The 10,056-nt window shown below is 44.0% G+C and overlaps 1 protein-coding gene across 1 annotated transcript; it reads left to right on the forward strand.

Moving 5' to 3' along the window:
- The first annotated feature begins 699 nt into the window (after positions 1-699).
- Positions 700-5,849, forward strand: LOC308095037 (uncharacterized protein). The gene is made up of 2 exons (XM_080441952.1): positions 700-3,595; positions 4,648-5,849. Exon 1 carries the CDS (start codon positions 2,507-2,509, stop codon positions 3,059-3,061), a length of 555 nt encoding a protein of 184 aa, XP_080298078.1. The 5' UTR covers positions 700-2,506; the 3' UTR covers positions 3,062-3,595; positions 4,648-5,849.
- The last annotated feature ends 4,207 nt before the right edge of the window (positions 5,850-10,056 follow it).

Consider the following 10,056-nt stretch of genomic DNA (forward strand, 5'->3'; position numbering starts at 1 on the left):
TGTCAGATAGTTCTTCTAATCTACACCAAACTACACTACAGTCTATAAACTACACCGTTAGTGCTGTTTGTAAACTAATCTATGAACTACACCATCAATCTACACATTACACCATTACTGGAGCTGTTTGTAGCATAATCTATAAATGCTGTTTGTTTGTAGCCTAGCAGCCAGCTTCCTGAAGTCACACCCACCACCAGGTGTTCTGGATTACATTAATGAGCTGCCCTGCAGGGTGAATGAAGGATACTCTGATAAAAAAAACTAATCCTGTTGGATTACAATTGAAAAAAATCCTATTACAAATCCTAAATGATTTTGGAACAAAGGAATCGGGATTCCATTTCAAAAATATCAAAAATAGCAGATCTACAAGCTCAAAACACGTTTTGAGCTTGTAGATCGGCTATTTTTGCTACTTTTGTGTGACATAGAATGTCTGTATACAGTATATGTAATGTGTCCCTCTGTAGTGAGTGTGTTAATATAGTGGCCCTCTATCCTCTACATCATCACAGTTGCATCACCCTGTTCTATTCCTTAGAAGTAAAATGACTCATAATTCATATTTTATTTAAAACTATAAAGTTCAACAATGATTGACAGTTATTCACAGAAGCTCTTATTTTTTGTGATAAATTTCATTTATTCTCTTCAAAATATTTTACAGCAAAAACAAACCAAAACAGTTCATACAAAAGTCAGAGAGAAGTTGAACCTGAATTATTAATTATGTACAATATGATGTTTAAACCAGGTCCACGGTACAGTTACCGTACACTGTACATCAGGGGTCCTCGGGGGAGATGGGGGGGCGGGTTCCAGGGGGTCCCCAGCTAAAGCAGTTAAAGGAGGAGTTCACCAAAAAAATGACTTATTTTCAAGCCTTGAATCCATGGATTATTTTTTGTTTTTGTCGCATTCCTAAAGCTAATAGTTTGATTCCCGTCTCCTACCGGCTAATGTATCCGGTAGGAGAGACAAAGTAGATTATTTGTGTCTCCTACCGGAAATACACACAAATTATTGTCTTAGGAATGAGACAAAAACAAAAATAAATCCATGATATCAAGGCTTCATGGGGTGTGTAATTGATAGAAAATAAGTCATTTTTTGGGTGAACTCCTCCTTTAACATAGCATCACAATCATTTTAACCACTTTAACCATTTATATGTTGGTTATTGTTTGAAAATAAAAAACGTTTGGAAAATTTTAGAATTTTCTTGAACACAACTCTTTGGTGGGGGGTCCCTGGCACATGGTCAGATGAGGGGGTCTGTGGCCAAATACATATTAATGTGGGGGTCCTTGACATGAAAAGGTTTGAGAACCACTGTGTGTACATACATTAGAACAGTTACTGTACTATGTACTGTACGGATCATATTTATTGTCTTCCAGACTCAAACACAGAATAATGTGTGTATTCTTGTTGCTGTGGAGCAGAAACCTTGTATCTCCATGTTTTTGTGTGTAGATTAAGGCCCTACATTGTACAACAATGTCACAAAAAAAGAGAAAATAGCAGATCTACAAGTTGCTGCTGTTTGTTCGCTATATTTGAAGAATTGTGAAAATATTACCTGAAAAGTCAAAGTTATTTTGTAAAAACAAAGTTTACACCGACAGCATCTGTTGACCCGTGTTTTTAACCCATTCAGAGCGGGAACACATCCGTGTCATTTTTAGATTTATTTGGCTATTCAAAAATAGCAGATCTACAAGCTCATAGCGCTGTGCCGCACTATGAGCTTGTAGAGCTGATTTCTTTTATTTTTTTTGCAAATCTTTGAATATATATTTTTTTAAATGAAAATGTTTTTAATATTTAGTTCCAGGGCCCCAAGAAGCAAAGATTTGACTTACAAATGTTCGCTTAAAATATTTATATTAAAAGATTTGCAAAAGATAAAAAGATTTAAAAAAAATAGCAGATCTACAAGCTCATAGCGCGACACTCGGTGCTGCGCGATGAGCTTGTAGATCTGCTATTTTTTTTATAGCCAAAGAAATCTAAAGTGACACAGATGTGTTCCTGGTCTTAAAGGGTTAAAGACAGATTCTGTTGCTTAAAAACCACAAACAGGACGATGACAAATATACAATTATCGTCATCATCATCATCATCACATCAACAGTATCATTATACTGTAAATCACACAGAAACAACAGTATCATTATACTGTAAATCACACAGAAACAACAGTATCATTATACTGTAAATCACACAGAAAACAATGGAAGCTGCATTATAAACAGTAAATCCATCACAGCACTTTTTTTTTGTTGTTTTTCTTTTACAATTCAAACGAACAAAAGGCTCTTAAAAACAGAGTCAATCCAGTCAAATGTCCATCAATCATCATCACGCATCAATCACGTGTCCCCTGGTCCGTCCTGTACAGTATTTACACTAACAACAACAACAACAACAACAACATGTGCAAAACACCAGTCACTGACACGAGAAACACTAACTGTGTTCTGACTGGGTCTATAGATCTATGTCTGGGTCTATAGATCTAACTGTCTGGGTCACCAAGAAGATCCTTGGGCAGAAAAGAAGTGGCCACCTTGCCTGTACTGAAGACGAGGTTAACAAGTACCTCAGTGCCACCTACAGTGACAGTGCAAGAGAGGAAGATCTTGGGCCATGCAGGACCTTGACAACTCCGCCAGAACCCACCTCGGCATTTGACACCAAGGAGACAACTTTGAAAGAAGTTGAGGAGGTTGTCAAAGCTGCTAGAACCAACTCAGCGCCAGGCCCCAGCGGAGTGCCATATGTTGTCTACAAGAGATGCCCTAGACTCTTGAAGCGACTATGGACGATCCTCAAAGTCATCTGGAGAAGGAGCAGCAAGCTGGTGGGAACAGTGGCTTCCGGAAGGGCAGGTCTCGGGAGCAACCCAAGACCTCGCTACAACAAGTCCCAGGGAAAGGAAAGGCGGCAGCTGATCCAGGAGGAGGTCCGAGCAGGGGTGGAGGAAGCCCGCTGCAGTAGGACAGTAGGGATGCGGCAGCAGGGGGGCGTGGACCCGATGGGAGGAGGCAGCTGACCGGAAGATATCGTGGACAGAGCTATGGAGATCTGAGCCACACCGGATCAAGTTCCTCATTCAGTCGGTGTACGATGTCCTCTCAAGCCCATCCAACCTCTTCCTTCCGCTGGGGTTTGGCCAAGACTCCACTGTGCCCTCTCTGCCAGAGAGACTCCACTGTGCCCTCTCTGCCAGAGAGACTCCACTGTGCCCTCTCTGCCAGAGAGACTCCACTGTGCCCTCTCTGTGCCCTCTCTGTGCCCTCTCTGTGCCCTCTCTGTGCCCTCACTGTGCCCTCTCTGCCAGAGAGCAGGATCGCTGGAGCACATCCTGAGCTGCTGCCCAAGGGCACTAGGAGACGGGCGTTACCGCTGGCGCCATGACCAAGTGCTGCGGGTCATCGCAGAGGTCATCAGCACAGGGATCTCCACCAGCAAACATCAATAACCAACAAGGCAGTCCATGGCCTTTGTTAGGGCTGGGGGGAAGCCACAGCAGCGCCTGAGTCAAGCAGGGGGGCTGCTGGCAACAGCTCCAGACTGGCAGCTGAAGGTCAACCTATAGGGAGACAGCTGAAGGTCAACCTAGGGAGACAGCTGAAGGTCAACCTATAGGGAGACAGCTGAAGGTCAACCTAGGGAGACAGCTGAAGGTCAACCTATAGGGAGACAGCTGAAGGTCAACCTATAGGGAGACAGCTGAAGGTCAACCTATAGGGAGACAGTTGAAGGTCAACCTAGGGAGACAGCTGAAGGTCAACCTAGGGAGACAGCTGAAGGTCAACCTATAGGGAGACAGCTGAAGGTCAACCTAGGGAGACAGCTGAAGGTCAACCTAGGGAGACAGCTGAAGGTCAACCTATAGGGAGACAGCTGAAGGTCAACCTAGGGAGACAGCTGAAGGTCAACCTATAGGGAGACAGCTGAAGGTCAACCTAGGGAGACAGCTGAAGGTCAACCTAGGGAGACAGCTGAAGGTCAACCTATAGGGAGACAGCTGAAGGTCAACCTAGGGAGACAGCTGAAGGTCAACCTATAGGGAGACAGCTGAAGGTCAACCTAGGGAGACAGCTGAAGGTCAACCTATAGGGAGACAGCTGAAGGTCAACCTATAGGGAGACAGCTGAAGGTCAACCTAGGGAGACAGCTGAAGGTCAACCTATAGGGAGACAGCTGAAGGTCAACCTAGGGAGACAGCTGAAGGTCAACCTAGGGAGACAGCTGAAGGTCAACCTATAGGGAGACAGCTGAAGGTCAACCTATAGGGAGACAGCTGAAGGTCAACCTATAGGGAGACAGCTGAAGGTCAACCTAGGGAGACAGCTGAAGGTCAACCTAGGGAGACAGCTGAAGGTCAACCTATAGGGAGACAGCTGAAGGTCAACCTAGGGAGACAGCTGAAGGTCAACCTATAGGGAGACAGCTGAAGGTCAACCTAGGGAGACAGCTGAAGGTCAACCTATAGGGAGACAGCTGAAGGTCAACCTAGGGAGACAGCTGAAGGTCAACCTAGGGAGACAGCTGAAGGTCAACCTATAGGGAGACAGCTGAAGGTCAACCTATAGGGAGACAGCTGAAGGTCAACCTATAGGGAGACAGCTGAAGGTCAACCTAGGGAGACAGCTCAAATGCCTGGAGAACATCTCAGTGACCACACTCAGGCCAGACATGGTCCTGGTGTCAGAAACAACAAGGCAAGTGGTCCAGCTGGAGTTGACTGTTCCCTGGGAAGACTGGATGGAGGAGGCCTTTGAGAGGAAGAGGAGCTGGGGATGGAGGAGGCCTTTGAGAGGAAGAGGAGCAGGGGATGGAGGAGGCCTTTGAGAGGAAGAGGAGCTGGGGATGGAGGAGGCCTTTGAGAGGAAGAGGAGCAGGGGATGGAGGAGGCCTTTGAGAGGAAGAGGAGCAAGGGATGGAGGAGGCCTTTGAGAGGAAGAGGGCCAAGTACGAGGAGCTGGCAGGCGAATGCCGAAGCAGGGGATGGAGGACCTGATGTAACCCCATGGAGGTCGGATGCAGAGGATTCGTCGGCCAGTCTCTCACCAGGGCACTCAAGATGCTGGGAGTGAAGGGACTGAACAACAGAAAAGCCATCAAAAACATCACCGACGCGGCAGAAAAGGCGTCTACTTAGACACAAGCCGGGGCCTGATCACCCCCGGCTGGGTCGCCTGGGCGAGGGTTTATGATGTGAGACCCGAAACACCCAGTGAACCCAGGATACATCACTGAGGATGTGTCTAAGTTGCACCAAAAGTGTGTATTAACACATGGGGTGCCAAAACCGTATATATACGGTTTTGCAAAAGGTGCAAAAAGTTACTCGGAGTGCCAAAACCGTAGTAAAACGGTTTTGGTGTCTTTTTGTTTTTTTCCACACGGGAGGGGCTAGAGCAGCTCCCATTGTGATCCTGTCACAATGGGTACTCCCAGAGCTGCAAAAAACATGGCTCCCCATCCGCTTCCTGTCTATTTCCTTCTTTAAAACGTCTGTATCTCCGAGTCTGTTTCCGGTGGGGAAAACCGGTCATGCACGATCCCCCCCGTTGTAACTCGCGAGTGAAAAGTTATCATTCCAGGATGTAGCCAGGGTCATGGGTTAGGGTCAGGATGTAGCCAGGGTCATTGCGCTACATGAATGCATGCTTTTTTTTACGTGGATTTGCTCGTCGTGGAGTCTAGAGCTTTAAACAGCAAAGAGCAGTCAATGGGGAGAATGCTGGAACCCAATGTGTTAAAACTATCTGGGTCTGGGTCTATAGATCTATGTCTGGGTCTATAGATCTATGTCTGGGTCTATAGATCTATGTCTGGGTCTATAGATCTAACTGTCTGGGTCTATAGATCTATGTCTGGGTCTATAGATCTATGTCTGGGTCTATAGATCTAACTGTCTGGGTCTATAGATCTATGTCTGGGTCTATAGATCTATGTCTGGGTCTATAGATCTAACTGTCTGGGTCTATAGATCTATGTCTGGGTCTATAGATCTAACTGTCTGGGTCTATAGATCTATGTCTGGGTCTATAGATCTACGCAACACGTTGTGAACTTGCAGATCGGTTATTTGCACTGATTGTTAGTCTAGGGTTATGAATATGAATATGAATATGAATATGAATATGAATATGAATATGAATGTGAATGTGAATATGAATATTTAGTGAAATAAAGTTTTCCTGCATTCTTGTCCTTTGGGTTTTCTTTGTACTGGAATCCCTTTAACAACCAACCAATCAACACAGGATCCCTTTAACAACCAACCAATCAACACAGGATCCCTTTAACAACCAACCAATCAACACAGGATCCCTTTAACAACCAACCAATCAACACAGGATCCCTTTAACAACCAACCAATCAACACAGGATCCCTCTGATCAACCAACCAATCAACACAGGATCCCTTTGATCAACCAACCAATCAACACAGGATCCCTTTAACAACCAACCAATCAACACAGGATCCCTCTGATCAACCAACCAATCAACACAGGATCCCTCTGATCAACCAACCAATCAACACAGGATCCCTCTGATCAACCAACCAATCAACACAGGATCCCTCTGATCAACCAACCAATCAACACAGGTCCTGAACAGAACAACCAATCACATCAGATATAAAACAGGCTGAGATTCAGTCTGTCTGAAGGAAGCATGGAGCAAAGGATTGTGGGTAAGATGCAGAGCCAGGGGAACGAGATCATGTGACACAGCATGACATCATCATCCTCTGGCTCTGTGTGTGTGTGTGTGTGTGTGTGTGTGTGTGTGTGTGTGTGTGTGTGTGTGTGTGTGTGTGTGTGTGTGTGTGTGTGTGTGTGTGTGCTGGAGTTAGTATTATATACAAATTAAAAACAAAAAGTGCAGGTAAATCAGACCATAAACCAGGCCCCGCCCCCCTAGGCCCCGCCCCCCTAGGCCCCACCCCCCCAGGTCTCTCCGTCAAACGGAACATTTTTCCATTTTGAATACAGAAAGTTCAAAGTTCAACGTTTTACAAGCAGCTCTTCAGCTAAAGATCATTTGACCTTTTAGGCAACAAATGATTTGTGTGTCAAAGTAATGAATCATTACTGTACATACGCTAAGGGGGGGGGGGGTCATTCCTCACATTATTTCAGCTTATCAGTTACAAACAGATAGAAACACAACTAACTGTTGTTGTGACAACTGGACACTGGGTGATAAGTGTGATCTACAAGCTCACACAGTGATCTACAAGCTCACACAGTGATCTGCAAGCTCAACGCGTGCTCATTACTAAATAAAATGATCAACATTGGTTTCTCTGTTGATTCTCTGAGTCTTTTTTTTACAGTCAATGGATTAGAATTTCATTAGAATTTAATTTCGAACCATTTGACCATTTCAACTTGACCCTCGTTGTCAGCAACGTGGAACTGTACAAGAAATAATATATATTCATCCATCATGTTGAATACAGAACATTCACTATTATAATGGATGGTCATGTAACACGCTGTGACATGTTGTGAGATGTTCAGATATACAACCATGTGTAACAGACTGAGTACATACTGTATCAGCTGTCATGTACATTAATAACAGACTGAGTACATACTGTATCAGCTGTCATGTACATTAATAACAGACTGAGTACATACTGTATCAGCTGTCATGTACATTAATAACAGACTGAGTAGATGTCATGTACATTAATAACATACTGAGTAGATGTCATGTACATTAATAACAGACTGAGTAGATGTCATGTACATTAATAACAGACTGAGTACATAATTATCATGGATCATGTAAATACATGTTTGTCTACAAATTCCATCCAGCTGTATCATGGTTCTATGTTTTTAAACACCTGAGCATTGATAAGGCATCATCAGTTGTAAATTGCTTCATATAAACGCAGCAGCCTGACTTAATGCTGATTCTGCAGGTTGTTGTTGTTGTGACAACGTTGGTATGAAAATAGATGCCAAGTTAAACCACACGGCCATGACAGGAAGTCACCACAGCTTGTGTCAAAGCCACTTCCTGTAATCACACGCACGTCTCATCCATCCACCTCATTATTAATTATGATCACAGGACGACTCGTCTCGTATTGCATGTGAAATAATAAATAGACTTATTAGCACCAAAGAGTCCAAAAGGTTTTACGGATGTTATTTGTAGACAAACGTTGGAAGTTGTCATGTGATCAGCCTGAGAGGAAGGAGCAGTGACAGGGCCTTAGAGCTGAGGTGCAGAGTCTACAGAAAGAGGATATCATGTCATATCAGAGTCTCTTTACCATAGAAACACATGGCAGACACAGAGTCTTTACCATAGAAACACATGGCAGACACAGAGTCTTTACCATAGAAACACATGGCAGACACAGAGTCTTTACCATAGAAACACAGAGTCTTTTGTATGTCTGACATGTACTGTATGTATGTATGAGCTGTACTATGTTTGTATATATGATATGTATATGTATGTATGTATGTATGTATGTATGTATGTATGTATGTATGTATGTATGTATGACATGTACTATGTATGTATATATGACATGTATGTATATAAGCATGTAGTGTATATGTGCTCATGGACAGCCTGGCTGGAGGACAATGTTTACATCATGCTACAAAACAATGACTCATATTAACTCTATAACTGCCAAAGACGTTTATAAACGTCTTTGAGAAATTAGCTGTTGCCTGCCAAAGACGTATAAAAACGTCTTAAAAAAAAAAAAAAAAAAAAAAAAAAATTAGTATTGACACCTTTTCGATATTCCAAACGAATAAGGAGATAACAATTTCCAAAGATTTGCTGCTCCATCCACTTCAATGTTAAAATTGAAACGGACAAACAATTCACAATGTTTTTTGGTTTGAAACCACTGGTTTTGAGCTATTTTCAAACATCAAACAACACATGACAACAAGGTCAAATTGACCTCGTTGACATTTGTGAAACCACACCTGAATCTCATCTGTGATTAGAAATTTTCTGGGGATCAATCATACTTGAGAAATATATTTTGTGGCTATGCGAAAAGGTACCAAAATCGGTCAAAACCCTGGCAGAGGCTACAGACTGTTCTGAAAAAACTCTGGCAGGGTAAGAGTTAATATGAATATTAATATAAAAATGTATTCATTGTTTGTTCCTTTGGAAAAACTAAAACTAAAGAAGTAACCTGTGACTGTGTGGACCAATTAGGTTACCTGTAGCCCAATGGTTCTCAGAGTGGGGGTCCCTGTGAAATGGACCCTTACAGGTCAAGTATCTGATGGAGTGGACACTCCTCGACTACTTTTTGCAGAAAAAGGGCAGCGGTGGCTCAGGAGGTTGAGCGGTGGCTTGGGAATTGGAAGGGTTCAATCCCCAGTTCCCCCTGGGTTAGTGTCGAAGTGTCCTTGAGCAAGACACTGCAGCAATGAAGCCGGTTTAGAGACATGTGGGCTTTGGGTCGGGCTGGGCCCGGCACAATGAGTTAATCATGTATCAGGCTTTAGGGCTGGGCTGACGTTCTGTCAGGCTGGGCTCAAATATTTAGGCCTGATTAAAGCTCCACCCTCTATACTTGATAAAGAGAAAATAAAGTGTGTATGTGTGTGCAACCCGATCTCCAGAGATTACCGTAACATTGCACGGAACGAGTGCACTTCATTCCGTGGATAGCCGCCTCGGAACTCCCGAATTGCGTGCATATGGTACGGCGCTGCCTTGTGACAAAACCATTTCGGAGGCGCAAAGTCACAGGCGAATTGTCCCCCCGTGAAGGACCACCGAGGGAGCTAAGGCGACCGAGTTGCCGTCCTGAACGGTGGGACATTCGCCTGTGCCTACTCAGCGCCGTTTGAGTTATGTACCGATAGGCACAGAATCGTAAATTTTATTGTGCGGACTGCTCTGCTTCCGGGTTTTTCCGTGTTGCGACTGGTTACGCCCACCGTGGGACTCGCCGTACATATGCACGCAATTTGGGAGTTCCGAGGCGACTATCCACGGAATGAAGTGCACTGTTCCGTGCAA

The sequence above is a fragment of the Gymnoscopelus braueri genome (assembly GCF_963280865.1).
Source record: "Gymnoscopelus braueri genome assembly, chromosome: 11".
Lineage (NCBI taxonomy): Eukaryota > Metazoa > Chordata > Actinopteri > Myctophiformes > Myctophidae > Gymnoscopelus > Gymnoscopelus braueri.

What these genes read in the sequence shown, in the direction of transcription:
- LOC308095037 (XM_080441952.1), top strand. Translation starts at nt 2,507, where the DNA reads ATGTCTGGGTCTATAGATCTAACTGTCTGGGTCACCAAGAAGATCCTT.